General features: G+C 38.8%; 2 protein-coding genes across 2 annotated transcripts in view; one reads left to right on the top strand and one right to left on the bottom strand.

The window, feature by feature from the left end:
- LRRC17 (leucine rich repeat containing 17) overlaps positions 1–2,771 on the bottom strand; it is a 101,559-nt gene extending 98,788 nt beyond the window's left edge. The window contains exon 1 of the mRNA XM_032643035.1: positions 2,660–2,771. The gene's annotated coding sequence lies outside the window, so the exon portion shown is untranslated. The remainder of the gene's footprint in view (positions 1–2,659) is intronic.
- Positions 1–14,002, top strand: part of FBXL13 (F-box and leucine rich repeat protein 13) — a 185,494-nt gene extending 171,492 nt beyond the window's left edge. Inside the window, 4 exon segments of the mRNA XM_032642583.1 lie at positions 2,442–2,473; positions 2,475–2,574; positions 7,524–7,687; positions 13,816–14,002. Of these exon segments, the coding sequence (XP_032498474.1) occupies positions 2,442–2,473; positions 2,475–2,574; positions 7,524–7,687; positions 13,816–14,002 (483 nt within the window).
- Positions 14,003–14,848: the final 846 nt, after the last annotated feature.

Genomic DNA, 14,848 nt, shown 5'->3' with positions numbered 1-14,848 from the left:
CATAAGAATTCCTGTATTATTAAAATAATTCTTTATATCCTTGAAGATACCTATAAAGGGTTGAGCAAGCAACTAGTATTTATTGTGAACTTACTGTATTCTAAATATGATGCTTGTGAAAGGGGTATAAAAAGCTAGCAGGGTTCCAGACAGTACCTCTGAGAGACTTATTGCATTCTAATTGAAAAACTTGTTGAATCTGAGCTGAGCTTCAAGACCACCAGTTCCAATCCTTTAAAGCTAGATTTCCCTCTGCACCACACTAGTTGTGCCCTCTATGCTTGATTATCTCCAATGACAGGGACCTCAATATTTCCTGACAAACTGCTCCTTCCAATTTTTGACATCACTTAGTTGCTAGAGGAAACAAATCTCCATATAAATTTAGCCACAAAACAGGAATGAGTCAAGTACTATAAGTGCTGAATCAGTTGAAAAAGACAAGTTCTGTATGAGGTCAAAGGAAAGAGGAATCACTGTTGGTTGCTGTGGTCAGAAAAAGATGATTTAGGGTAAAATAACCAATATCTTTTAGTTTTCTCCAAAGTACAATACAAATGTGCATCTTTATTATTACTGGTATCATATGCAAATCCCAATAACAGTTAACATTTACTGAGTGCTTACTACAGGCCAAGCATGTTATACTGTCTCTCAAGTAACACTGTATATACAATTTTATAGCTAGCTAGAGAATCTACTTTGTTCTAGGAACTATATCAGGTACATATATTATTTCATATAATCTACACAACTAAACTTTGATATGGGTGTTATCATTTGCATTTTACCCGAAGAGACGTTGTGGCTCAGCGAGTTTCAGTAACCCATAGTGGCAGAGCAAGGCTTCTAAACCCACTATATCTGATGCCACTGTCCTAGTCTTATCTACTGTGCTAAACTGCCCCTCCAGGAAACTTTCCCTCTTCTATTAACTTACTAAAGAAAACAGGTGGCTGACTAGTTCTTTTCCAGTCTTCCTTTGGGCTAAAATAAGGGGAAATTGGCATACTCAATGGGAGGGAAGCCCACTGGTGGTTTTACCTCTGGAGTCATCCTAATGGCCATTACTGATCCAACAACCCAGGTCCTTCCCTCAGGTCTGAGAGGGAAATGTCTGATAGACATCCATTTTTACATATAAATAAGGAATGCCTTAATCCTCTAGGATTACTAAAATCTAATACTTGTAACTAAAAATGGTAAACTATCATATACCGAGGTCTCTAATTTAGTACTCTAAGAATTTGAGCTGCTTCACAATGAGGCTAAACTTGTAGAGTGATTGAGCACACGTTGATAGCTGTAATTCTTGTAATTTGGGGGATGGACTTTTCTTACTAGTATTAAGGTTATCTTGAATTGGTCATGGTTTCCAATTTCTACTCATCTTGACTTAAGATATTTTTGTTTCTTTCTTTCTTTTTTTTTTTTTTTTTTTTTTCGGTACGCGGGCTTCTCACTGCTGTGGCCTCTCCTGTTGCGGAGCACAGGATCCGGATGCGCAGGCTCAGTGGCCATGGCTCACAGGCCCAGCTGCTCCGCAGCATCTGGGATCTTCCCGGACCGGGGCACAAACCCGTGTCCCCTGCATCGGCAGGCGGACTGTCAACCACTGCGCCACCAGGGAAGCCTGACTTAAGATATTTTTACAGTTACTGTTAGTTTACTTCTGCGGATCATTTTGTTCTTGTATAACTGAACTATAAAATTTGACCATTATTTCCTCATGGATTCTTCTTATCATTCAGGTTTTTTGTTTGTTTTTTGTTTTTACTGAAAAGTAGGAATGAAAATTAAGAACTCCTGAGATAAAGGGAAGAATTTCCATGATTTCCAGACCTTTTTTAGCCCTAAAAATTTCAGATGAACATTTTGGCATTTCAGAATAATGCTGGAGGGTAGATATTTTCCCTAATTTGAAGGAGAGGACACTGAGGCTCAGAAAGATTGAGTGACTTGCTAAGGTTTCAAAGCTAATAAGGTGGTAGAATGAAATTAAAACTCAGGTCAGCCTGGTTCCAAAGACTGTGCTTTTTCCATTATATTATACTGTCAACCCCAGAGTGTTTGCCTTCCAATTCTCATCTCCAGATTTCTTTTCCTCCACTCATTGGACTGAATATAACTCTAATAATTACTAACCACATGGGTAAAATTCCATTAGCGCTAACCTCAGGAAAACCAAATTCTGTTAGCAGGAATTTGAATATTACTGAACTGTTAACTGGTGTGTGAGTATCTTTTGTTATAAAGAAATTCTGGACATAATGGCTTTTGTTTGCAACAAAATGTAACACACCTATATTTCAGAAACTGAAATGCGTATTAGGTAAATTGCTATGGGTAAGATGGCTATAGATGTACACAACATTTGAATAAAGACTAAGAAAAAGAAAAAGAAAAAGAAAAAAAACCTTTAACTTTGGAATCTCTTGCAGGCATTCTGCAAAGGCTCATTGATCTTGGAACATGGATGTCTCTTATTGCCCCCAGCTGTCAGATGAGATTATTAAAGCACTGGCCATTTATTGTATTAATCTCACATCTCTCAGCATTGCTGGCTGTCCAAAGGTATGTGCAGGAGTCAGCTCAGACATATCAGATTGAGGTATTGCCAAAGAACCCAGGCAGGGTAGCAATTAGCAGCTGGACTCACCAGAGAACTTGTTTTCTTTGCCATGTCTGTGGTATTCATTAGAGTTTTCTTCTTTCCCCAAATTGGAAATAGCTTTATGATTTCATTTGTGTCAAAGTAGAATCTGCAAGAAGTTAAAGACAACTCTTATACAAATATAAAAATGTGTCAAATATTTATTTAATTCAATGAGAGAACCAGCAAAATGGTAAAGTCAGTTCATAGAGCATTTGATCAAACTGGGTATTTACAGGAACTGAAGAAAGAATGTTGGAATATAATTGTTAGGTTAAATCCGAAATTGGTTAATGTCCTACAGGGTAATAAATCCATAACCTTGGAGTTATAGTTTCTACCAGACAGAAATAATTTGCATCTCTCCTGGGCAAAAATATAACAGAGTTTGGGCCCTAATCAGTACTAAACAGTATGTCAAACAAAAGCATAATTCCTTATAGAATTTCTCTATAATATATATATAATATAATATATAACAGTTGGACCTGTTAAAACAATGTTCCGGTAAGACACTGAAAGGATATGCAATCATCTTTTGTCTTATTTTCAAGTGTTGGATAATTTTTCTTGACATCTTTCTTTGAAAGGAATATATACTCATTGCAAAATCTTTGGACTACATATAAAAGTGTGAAGGACAAAGTAAAAATTCAAAGTCATACCACCAACCAGGACATAACCACTGCTGCATTTTATACTTATTCTTCTAGAATTCTTTTCTATGTACAGAGATTATAAATAGTTACAGGTTTGTGCTTTGTCTTGTTTTTTAAAGAACAGAATCATACTTTCTATAATACATTGTAACCTACTTTCTTTTCTCTTAATATACTATGCATATATCCCCATGTCAAGAAATAGAGATCTCTGGCTCTGGATTAATATGGCAGATTGAATATACACACATAATTTTGTTCCCTCTTGAAACCCTACCAAAACTGCAGAAGAAGGGTGAGGGGTCACTTTGATAGGGAAAACAGTAGAGGAGACAAGAGCAACGAAATTTTGGAAACTTGAAAGTAGATGGACGAATTTAGCATACCAGAGATAGCTTTGAATCCTAAGACAACATAGAGAAAGCTGGGGAAAAAGTGGATTTACACCATAATCTTCAAACTTGGCAATACTGTGTACCTCTGGAACTAGCTTAAGAGGGTGGCTAGAATAAGGAAGACTGGGTTAAAAGTTCTTGAGAAGTAGACAGATCTCTAGATCTCCTCCTCTACTCCATACCTCTGGGCAACTGCCCCTCCCCACTCTCACCAGATTTGAGATGTATTTCCTACAGCCAGATTTCTCAGCCTTGGCGTTACTGATATTTTGGACAAGATCATTCTTTGTAGTGGGGGATTGTTCTGTGTACTGTAGGATGTTTAACAGCATCCTTGCCCTCTATCCACTATATGTCAGTAGCACCTAGCCCCCCACACCTCCAGTCATAACAATAAAAAATGTCTCCAGATATTGCTAAATGTCCTCTGGGAGGCGGGGACTGAAATCTCTCTACTATCTGCTCTCCAGATAATAAAACAGAAGGTTGCTGAGCTGGGAGACTCACGTATAATTGAGAGCTTGGGTACAAAAATGAAAATGGGAATTAAGTGACTAAATGCTGAACGCAGAGACATTCAGCACTTTTCCAACAGAGCATTCAGAGTATGGGTGCCAGATCTCTGCCTCCAGGCAGCAGATTGGAAGCCTCTTTTCTGGGGACTCTGACTAGCCCAAGATGAAAGATTGAAAAATACTGACATACGTGGATTTTCCAACAAATAAGCCATCTAAACCATTGAAGTTTAATGTAGAGAAGGCCCATATCATGCACTCAGACCTTCCAATCAGCTTTTAGCTCTCCATTATTAATCATGAGCAGACATCAAGGACATAAGAGACTAAACTTAAGAGAAAAGCCTCTAAAGTGGAAGATAAAGACCAAACCAAATTAACAGGAAAAACTTAGAGGAAGTAAAATACTCAGAGGGAAGAAAACTAAAAAAAATCCTCAGAAATTGCAAGGTTATTAACAACCTTGTCCTCTTCTATTGTGCACACTGATGGGCTTCTGTTTACCAAAGCATCACCTGACATTTCAAGATGCCTTCATTCTAGCTAGTCTAAAAATCCAGCTTCTCAGTTGTTTAGTCTGGATGGTGAGTAGATTAAGAAAGTGATGCTAGGAACTCCTGATTCCTCCATCATTAACTGTGCCACAATAAGGAAAAGGAGGCAGTGGTGGGAAAGACATGGTGAATCAGGACATTAATCTGAAAAATTCACAGTAAAACTCTCTTTGTTCAATAGTGTACTTGTTTAGAACTAGGGAAACGAGATGCCTTTCCAGTCAACATCAACTGGTTCTAGAAGTGAGCTGGGTCAAGGAACTCAGGACACTAGCAGCACTGACCATGAACCCTCTGCAGCTTGAGCAGTCATAGCTCGCAGGGTCCTTGCTTCCACTGCACACGGACACATGGGTAACACATGGCTCACTGGGAACTGCCTTGGCTGTAAAGCAGGCACAGATGTCGACTGGGCTTTTAAGAGGCTCCACTAATAAGGGAGGAAGGTAGGAGAATGAGAAAAGGAAAGACTCCAATGAGAACAGGAATTGAGGCAGAGAATTTTTTGTTGTTGTTTCGTTTCACTTTGGTTTGTTTTTTGGTAAGGAAAAACTGAGAGTTCCTTCTATAAATCATGCGGTGGATATTGTCTTGCAGCCTAGAAACTAAGGAGGATATCACACAAGTAAGATATTATAAAATGAATCACTCTACACTGAAGATCTATGCTGAGAAAAAGGAAGGGGAGTAGTTATTTCAGAACCTCAATGTAAGGGAGGATTTAGCTTTACCATCTATGCAGGTGGAATGAGTATCCTGATTCAGAAGATGTAGTGACCTTAAGTTGGGCCAATGTGAACACTCCTCACAGCCTCAGAAATCATAAGGCTGTGGTCCTGTCTAATATATTTCAGTTCCATTGCTTCTGACGAGCCATGAAACACATTAGTGTCTGGCTCATCATTCTAGGCTAGGTTTCCCAAAAGCCCATGGGTCAATCTTGAATGGCCATCTTGTCCACCTCCTGGAAGGTCCCTTCAACCAGCTCGCCACCAAGGTCAGTGAGTAGTACTGTGACCTCATTCCACCCAGCACTAAAATGAGAATAACATAATCTCTGCTCAGTAGGACTGAGATCAAGACCATGTATCTGGGAGTTAAGAGCATGGCCAGTCATCTCCACTTCCAGTTTCCAGCTCCCATAAGTCCCCAAAACATCACCTCAGTCACCGAACATTTGGGATTCTGATCTACAGGAAATGTTGGGCTCCTTTTCAATTCCCCCGGTATCAATAAAACCTAGCACTCTGAGCTCTACCTATCCAGGATTTTTCCATCATCTCATTGTCTTTCCTTTTCTCTACAATTCTGAGGGTTAACCCCCACCCCCAGTGACATTAGATCTTCAGAGACCCACAAAGAATGGCAAAAATGTCTGAAGCATTTTTGTGAGAATCAGATGCAATGTTAAACCTTGGTTCTGAGCAAGTTCTGGAAACAGGGCATGCTTAGACAATTACATCTATTTTTCCAAACATAAAAAGTATACATTTCAAACTGAAGGGTTTTTCGGCATAATTCTCTCAATTTTATGTTAAAAACAAGAGCTTAGCCTCATGGCATGTTTTTTAGAATGTTCAAACATTTAAAATAAGAAATTAAATCCAGTTGGAAAAAAATTCCTTTGGGGAGAGTAATCTAGTTGATTTTGCAGCAAGTCCCAGTTCAGCTATAAATTCAAAGGCTAAACTTGAGTAAGTGAAGTAATCCAAGGAGTGGAGTTGAATTACCTCTGCAGAACATCTGGGCAAACTCTCAAGATACTGGAATCCTGAGCAGAAATTCTCAGAGTGAGATTCATGCAGTCTCTGTGGCTTCTACTCTTCTCTCCCCTGCTGCCTACAAACACCTGTCTTACCTACCTGTCCCTTTCCAGAACCAATTACTCCATACACAAGTCATCAGAGATGTCCAGATCCCTTCTCACAGCAATCTGATCCTATCTGCAGGTTAACTTCAGTGGATATATATATTTTATAGTTTTGTAACATGTGATATCATTAAACTTATGTTTCTCAAATTGATGATGCCTTACAGTGGATTTCAAGTTTAAAGTTAAATCCCATTACTGCAGCATTTCATAAACTGCTCATATTGGTGTGACAGGTATTACTAGGGAAATTTTGATGAAGTTTCCAATCCCAAACAGACAACTCTAAAATGAAAATAACAGCAAGATCACAAATTCTATTAGTGCCACTTGAAACAGACATCTTACTGTTCTGGAAACAGACTTAAATCACTAACTTGAGTTATATAGGCTCATCACGTGACAAGCTAGTTAAAGAGAATCTGCAATGGTTCTGATTCTATTTGTTATGGACTGAGTATTTATGTCCTTCCAAAATTCGTATGTTGAAACCCTCATCCCTGATGTGATAGTATTAGGAGGTGAGGCTTTGGGGGGCTAATTAGGTTTAGACCAAGGTCACAAGGGTAGAGCCCCCATGATGGAATTAGTGTCCTTAAAGAATAGGAAGAAACTAGAGCTCACTCTCTGCCATGTGAGGCTACAGCAAGAAGGTAGCCATCTGCAAACCAGGAAGAGGGCCCTCACCAGACACTGAACCTGTGGGTAACTTGATCTTGGACTCCTCAGCCTCTAGAACTGTGAGAAATAAATGTATGCTATTTAAACCATCTAGTCTGTGGTATTTTGTTATAGCAGCCCAAACTGACCAATACACTATTCTTCCCTGGGATGGATTTTGTTGGAATAATCAGAGTTACTTTGGCTGTGTGTTTAGATTACTGACTCAGCATTGGAGATGTTATCGGCAAAATGCCATTACCTGTACGTTTTGGATGTTTCCAGTTGTAACCTGCTTACTGACCAAATGCTTGTGAACCTTCAGATGGGCTGCAAACAACTCCGGATCCTAAAGATGCTATACTGCAGACTTATTTCCAAGTAAGTATGTACCTGAATATGAAAAACTTTGAGAACTACTTTCTGAGAAAATAGAATATGTCACCACAGCATTCATAATACATAGTGGTTTTCAGAGTTAGGAAGGCTTCATTTTATTTTTTACCTAATTGAAGCCAATATTTTGGGCTGAACCAAGGGAAGCTCCCTCTAAAATAGTCTTTGTGGCTTCACATTCCTTTCCCAGTAGCCCTTCTACTCTTAGTACTTCCCCTTCTTTGACCATGCAGATGCTCAAAGCCTTAACTCTGCTTCTCATAGAATAATCACTAGCTCTTCCTCTACTCCTCTCTCAAAATATTTGCATTCAGTTAATCTCCTCTAGGGGTTAAGAAACTAATCAGACTAAACTAGCTCACAATTATGGACAAATTATTAACAGTTATCCTAAGAGCCCCATCTCTCCCAAAGTTATTTGTTTGATAGTTGTTATTTAACTAAGATCTAGAGCTCAGAGTAAGGTATTCTGATGACTGCTACAGGCCAAATGCCTATTTACTCAATTTACAAAATGTTTCCAATGAAATAACAGTTGGGTAAATAAGCAATCTATAAAGGTAGAAGGTATTAGGTGTCCACCCTGTGAGTTTTTAGATAGAAAGCAGTTATTTGCTCCATTGTTCATTTTTTTTCCCTATTGACTGAAAGTAAAAATGTGCAAGTATTTTAACTGACCTCTTGAAGTAACCTGTGGAGTGTTCAAATGAGAATTCTTGACCAATCCCTGAAGGTCAGGTTCTTTTCTGACGGTTGGAAAAATGAATACTAAGAATTAATATTATCAAAGTACAAAGTACATAATGTGTTCTAAGCATGTAGATTTCACAGAAGAACTTTCTTAATTAAGCAGCCCTGGCATGAGCTGAACCATGAGATTTGGTCACTTGATGCCTGAGGAAGAAAATGATTTCTGATCTAAGGATGTGTGTGCTAAAATGAAATAAAAAACAAAACAAAAACAAAACTATTACTTGTAAAATAGGCACTCCCACTAGGCCCAGGCTTGCCAGGGAGGAGGGCAGCCAACTGAAGCTGGATCAGAAAAAAGGGAGCAGGTTCTTAAAAATTTTTGGAGAGGAGTAGAGACTCAGCCCTTCTTGATAGGTCTGGAGATGACTGACATGGATATTATTAACTTCATTTAAAGTGTATACCATGAAATGAGGTCCTACGAGTCCCTGCTGACCCTGTCATATCGTTAAACAGCCAACTTTGGGCAAGATGACAGTAAATGAATTAATATATTACACAAAGGAGTTTAGCTTCTAATCTTTTGACTTTATTTTGCCGATCATTATTTTGGGGAGGTAATATTATTGAATTTCTAAAACGTAGGATTTTAAGTAGAATGAATGAAGACTTTCTAGCCAGGGCCTCTCTGATCCTAAACATGGTGAACGTAATCATGGTATGGGATGTTAAAGTGTAATAAATATGGTGCTTGGTCAGGAAGACCCAAGATATCTAGTAATTTCCAATTCCTGCCTTTGACTACCCACTCCTCTTGCAAGGTCCTTAGATAAAAATACGCAAAGAAAATAAAACAAGTAGGATTTTACTACTAGGGTTTGGCCCCCAAAACTCAATGCAAAACTCGAGTTAACTAACTGAATCTATGGAAAATTCCTTTACCTAATCCAGGACAGCCAAAAGGCCTATTTTGTTTTCTACCACCAAGCCTGCCTGTCCCTATGAGCAAGAAGCAGACAGAGACTTGGCCCTAATACCTAGAAGGGAGCTGGCTTGTCTGCCCATCTCATTGTCTAAAGAGGCCAAACCACTGTACTCTCCCTTATAGCTCCACTCCTGCTAAGATCCAGCAAGAAAGAGGCCTAGAATTCTCTGATTCTATCCTTGTCTAGCAATGGAGAAGGGCTATCCCCGCAGCAGGGTGGCTAGACTAGTTAGGCTCCAGGAGCATCTGTTCTTGACATCCTGCTTCTAGGAGAGGATGCTGTTTGTCAGTCAAGCCCAAGATACTTGGGCTTCAAAACTGATTAGAGAAGTGGTAAGGCCTGGCCACATTCTGCTGTTTGGGGTCAGCTCTAGAGACTGTAGAGCATCTTCTTCTCCACTTAGATCCATGGGATTCTTGGGTGGAACTGGAAGTGCTGCAGAGAATGTGGACCCTTCAAGACACAAGCTCATGATGACATCTAATCCCTTACCTATGTTCACTCTAAAAAAGCACAGTTGTTTGCTCTTGCTCCCTAAACAGCAAGAGCTTTGTTTTGTCTGGGTGAAATGGAACATTTGGTAGTTAGGATATAGGAGATTTTTCTTGGGAAGAGGTTCAATGACTTTGAATCACAAAGCAATGTATTCCCACACATCTGATTCCATTTGGACATAAAAGTATACAATGCAGCCCTTAAAATCCAATTATAGCCCTCAGAAGAAACTGTTTTATATACAAATTCCCCCATACTCAATGGAATCTGAAAACACTGCACCAGCTTTACAAATCAAAGAGGTCTGTTCAGCCCACCCTATCTGAACTAGGGGAGTAGCAAACTTTTGGTCAATGAGCAAATTGGCTGAAGCGCTTCCAGCATGAGATATGCTGTTATTCTACAACCCCAGAGCCTGAAGGGATCCCAGGAAGTGATTCCAGAAGTCCCATGTGGAGACATAATAAAGGCTCCTTTAATTCAAGGAGAAATAAGTAATAACTGAGATTATAAATTTGATGGGAAAATCTAGCTGTCTACATTTGAAGCAGTTGTATTCAACTAACCTTTCAATTTATGGACCTCTGTGGGGAAAGCAAGACAGGCAATGGAGATGAAGAAAAGCATAGTGAAAAAGAGGGAGAAAGACCCAAACAATAGTCTCCACAACCCAGGAGGGTCTGAATCACAAAGAGGCAGAAGAGCCATTAAGTCTATAATTAGCAAAGAGCAAAGGGACCTTTCTGATGTTTTTGTGTCTGGAGTCGAAAACTTTAAACTTTAGAGAGATGAGTAGAGAAAGTCTAGGTGGTCTTCAGAGCCCCAAACAGCAGTACAGAGATTCCTTGAGGACCTTATTTAGCAGTTCCTGGCAGCATAAATTACTACCTAGGTACTCTAAGATCTGTGTTGTTAGGAAATAAATCTCAGAGTTCTCCTCTCTAGCTCACGGAAAGGTCTTTGTGGTAAGGCCCTTGTAATTTGGACCTACTGAATTTTATTATTAATATGAACAAATAATATTACTTAACAATTATCACTTGCCATGTATGTGCTAAATCTTATTTTATGTTTATTATCTAATCCTCACAAATACCCTATTACCATAAAAATGAATAAGGAAACTGGTATAACCAGCTTAAATAACACACCCAAAGTCATACAAATAAAAGACAGAGCCATACTTTGTACCTAGATCTTATCACTGTTATGCTGCTCTTTTATCTTTAGATTAGTGATTTTCAAGTTTTTTAAAGCTCTAACATTCAAGAGATTTGATCAATAAGGGGAGACAAGTACTGTTTGCCCAATTTACTTGCTGATGCATAAATAAGAGGCTGATTACAAGTAGTCTTTGATGTAGGCTCCAAATTCCCCTTTCTTTTAGCTTACTCAAGAAACTAGAAGGAAGTGTGAGGGCAAGTGATGTTATTACAGGGATAACCTTGAATCCCCTTTAATTTATAAAAAACAAAAATCACTTACAAACCTCAAAATATCATTATTATTAACCAGCTGATACTTTACAACTGTGTGGCATATCGTGTTTGAAAATCATTGTTCTATACTGATCCAAAGAAACCTCTCTCACCAGGTTAAATGTGTAATGACTAACCATTGCAGTAGATGGCTTCAATTCCCAAATCATTTCCTACAAGTTCTTGGAGTCACTCAGGCCTAAGTACCTGAGCAGAAGGTACTCAAAGGATCTCACATGCACTTGAAGAAACTTAGAACACACAGTGAGTCCTAAGTAGACATTTTCTTTTCAATATTTCCCAGCTCCCATCTATACTAGAGCATTAAGCTATTAAAAGAGAGGGAGTTTGAGACAAAGAGACAGACATGTTTCTGGCAGGAGCATTCAGTTTCTACATTTTCAAGTTTCCTGATACTTTTCAAAAATGCTTGTGTTTACATTATGCAAAAATAATATCCTACTTAGAGGACATAGAAAGATTATACAAGAAGTTTAAAACATAGGATCACACTTTTTTTTCTTTTGCGGTACGCAGGCCTCTCACTGTTGTGGCCTCTCCCGCTGCGGAGCACGGGCTCCGGACGCGCAGGCTCAGCGGCCATGGCTCACGGGCCCAGCCGCTCCGCGGCATGGGGGAGCTTCCCGGACCGGGGCACGAACCCGTGTCCCCTGCATCGGCAGGCGGACTCTCAACCACTGCACCACCAGGGAAGCCCAGGATCAAACTTTTAAAAAAAGATTAAAAAATTAACAGAATGTAAAATTTTATATATTTGACTATAAACTTATCATTTTCAAATTTCAGAATAAGTATTTCTCAAAAGAGAAGACACGTGTTTGCCAAGTTTTAATCCACAAGGATTGGTGGCTCAGAACTAGAAATTAGTATAACAATTGTTTTTATTCAAATTGTTTTTTAAACTTCTTTAAAGTTTTGCAAGTGCAAATGTATTAGCCAAACAGCAATGTGGTAAGAGACAGAATTGGCAATGCTTTGGTTGTCTCCCTGCTGAGTTTGCTTACAGTTATTTTAAAACACCTAAGATTTGATTCAAGTGAAACAGTATTTCAAACAACTGATGTACCTTAGCCTTTTTGATTTCATTACGCTACTAGAACTCATATAGCCATTGAGCACAAACTTAAGCCAAAGTATATAATATCAGCCTCCATATCAATGACTGTTTCCAAACTGCTGCAATTAATAACTCATCGTAATATACAGCAAAAACAGGCAAAGTAGCCCATATGTGGGCAAACATTACTCATTTCTGATCCTAGGGAAGCTGCCAATTACTCATTTCCTGTTTGGTACTGGTCTGAAGATTCAAAACAACTTTCTAGGAAAATCCTTCTATCTTGGCAATGACATTATTTTCAAGTTAGATATACTTTTTTTTTCTGATGCTGCAATATTGTGCTTTATAAGACATATACATTTGGTCATTCAGATGATCAAAATATATTTCTCATATATATTTGGAGAGTGGTATGCCTGGAGAGAGCACAGAAGCTCAGCATCCTTTCCCTATACCTTGCCCTATGCATCTCTGATACCTGGTTGTTCTTGAGTAATATCCTTTAATGAACCAGTGATCCAGCAAGTAAAATGTTTGTGTCCTGTGAGCAGCTCTAGCTGGTAGATCAGAAGCCCGGGTAACAACCTGGTATCTGAAGTGAAGGGGAACTGAGCCCTTAATTTGTGGAATCTAACGCGATTTCCAGGTAGATAGCATCAGAATTGAGTTGAATTATAGGACATCCAGCTGGTGTCTGAGAATTGCTTGGTGGTGTCGGGAATGCCCTCCTCCCACCATGTTGGAATTGGGGTACTGAACAACTTTTAGATGACTTCTTTGCTTCCTTCCTCCTAAGAGAGACAGTAACAATATTTTTAGTCATTTTGACCATGGAACACCTTTTGAGACTTCGATGAAAGTCACAAACCCTCCCCTCAAAAAACTACATAGTAGATAAAAAACTGCATGAATTTTCAGGGAGTTCATGGGCTTCCCTGAAGTTCATCCATGTATCCAACAGGGATCTGTGGACTCTAGGTTAAGAGCTCCTGCTCTGTTGCATGGCCAGCCTTCACAGGTTGGTTGGTTAGGATACTCCCTCATCAAAGAAACTGGACATATCAGGCAGAGTGCTCATTTAAGAATGCTATAGAGTGCCCTCAGTGTTCCTGCGCCATGGCCATGCAGTTTCCTTACCCATTTACTGTATCTGTTAATCTCTGAACTGGATGAACCAGAGAACTATTGAGCTACTTAAGCTTTGGGATCCTGATTATTAGCACAATTTACCCACACCCTCCCCATCAGGAAGGCAAGAGAGATGTGAAATGAATTCAAGTTGTGACAATGAGTTCTTTAATTCCAAATGTGATCTAGTTTGAAAATTCTGCACTAGTGATTACTTCTGCAACTAGCTAATGCACATCACTGTTATTACAGAGAAGCAGCTAAGAGAATGTCATCTATAGTTCAGCAGCAGGAATATAATGCTACTGACCCTCCACTTTGGTTTGGCTATGATTGCGAAGGCAAGCCTCTTCCAGAGCAACAAGATATAACACAACTTAAAGATTCAGAATTGATGGCGGAAGAGTCAACATACAGTAGTGAAGAGGAAGCAGTATGACCTTCAGCCTCAAGCAGGAAGAACAAAAAATGTAGAACTTGGCAACTTCATTTCGTCCAAGTATTTTTACTAGCTGGATCTTAACTGTGTAAACAAACAGCAAATCATCTCCAGATTCTTATTCCAGCTACAAATGTTTCTAAATACATCTATAAGTTCCTCTGTGTAATAATCATGATTTTAAAAAGCCAAATCAAGCACTGCTACTATGTAAATTTTCCACTTAAATTTACCTTAATCAAACCAATAGTTTTGATGAGATTATCAAATTTAAGGTTACAGTTGTACGAAACAATCCTGAGAAATGTGATGTTATTGACAAGGAATTTAGAAGCTTCTCTTTAGAAAAGAAAGCAGAAGGCTATATAAATCAGTAAGAGTTTGAGTAAGGGCAATGACTTCAAGGATCTATATATATTTTACATATAGTAGTCAGTACATGTTTATCCCAGACTCCTAATTTATCTCTCCCCCTACCACCTTTCCCCTTTGGTAACCATAAGTTTGCTTTCTATGTCTGTGGGTCTTGTTTTGTAAATAAGTTCATTTGTATCTTTTCTTTTTTTAGATTCCATGTATAAGAGATGTCATATGATATTTGTCCTTGTCTAGCTTACTTCACTTAATGTGATAATCTCTAGGTTCATTCTTGTTGCTGCAAATGGTATTACTTCATTATTTTTAAGACTAATATTCCACTTTACACACACACACACACACACACACACACACACACACACACCCCACATCTTCTTTCTCCATTCATCTGCTGATGGACACTTAGGTTGCTTCCATGTCTTGGTTATTGCAAATAGTGCTTCAATGAACATTGGGGTGCAAGTATCT

This window comes from Phocoena sinus, chromosome 9 (genome assembly GCF_008692025.1).
Source record: "Phocoena sinus isolate mPhoSin1 chromosome 9, mPhoSin1.pri, whole genome shotgun sequence".
NCBI classification, from domain to species: domain Eukaryota; kingdom Metazoa; phylum Chordata; class Mammalia; order Artiodactyla; family Phocoenidae; genus Phocoena; species Phocoena sinus.
Note: the sequence above shows the minus strand (reverse complement) of the source record. Positions and strands in the feature narration are given on the sequence as shown.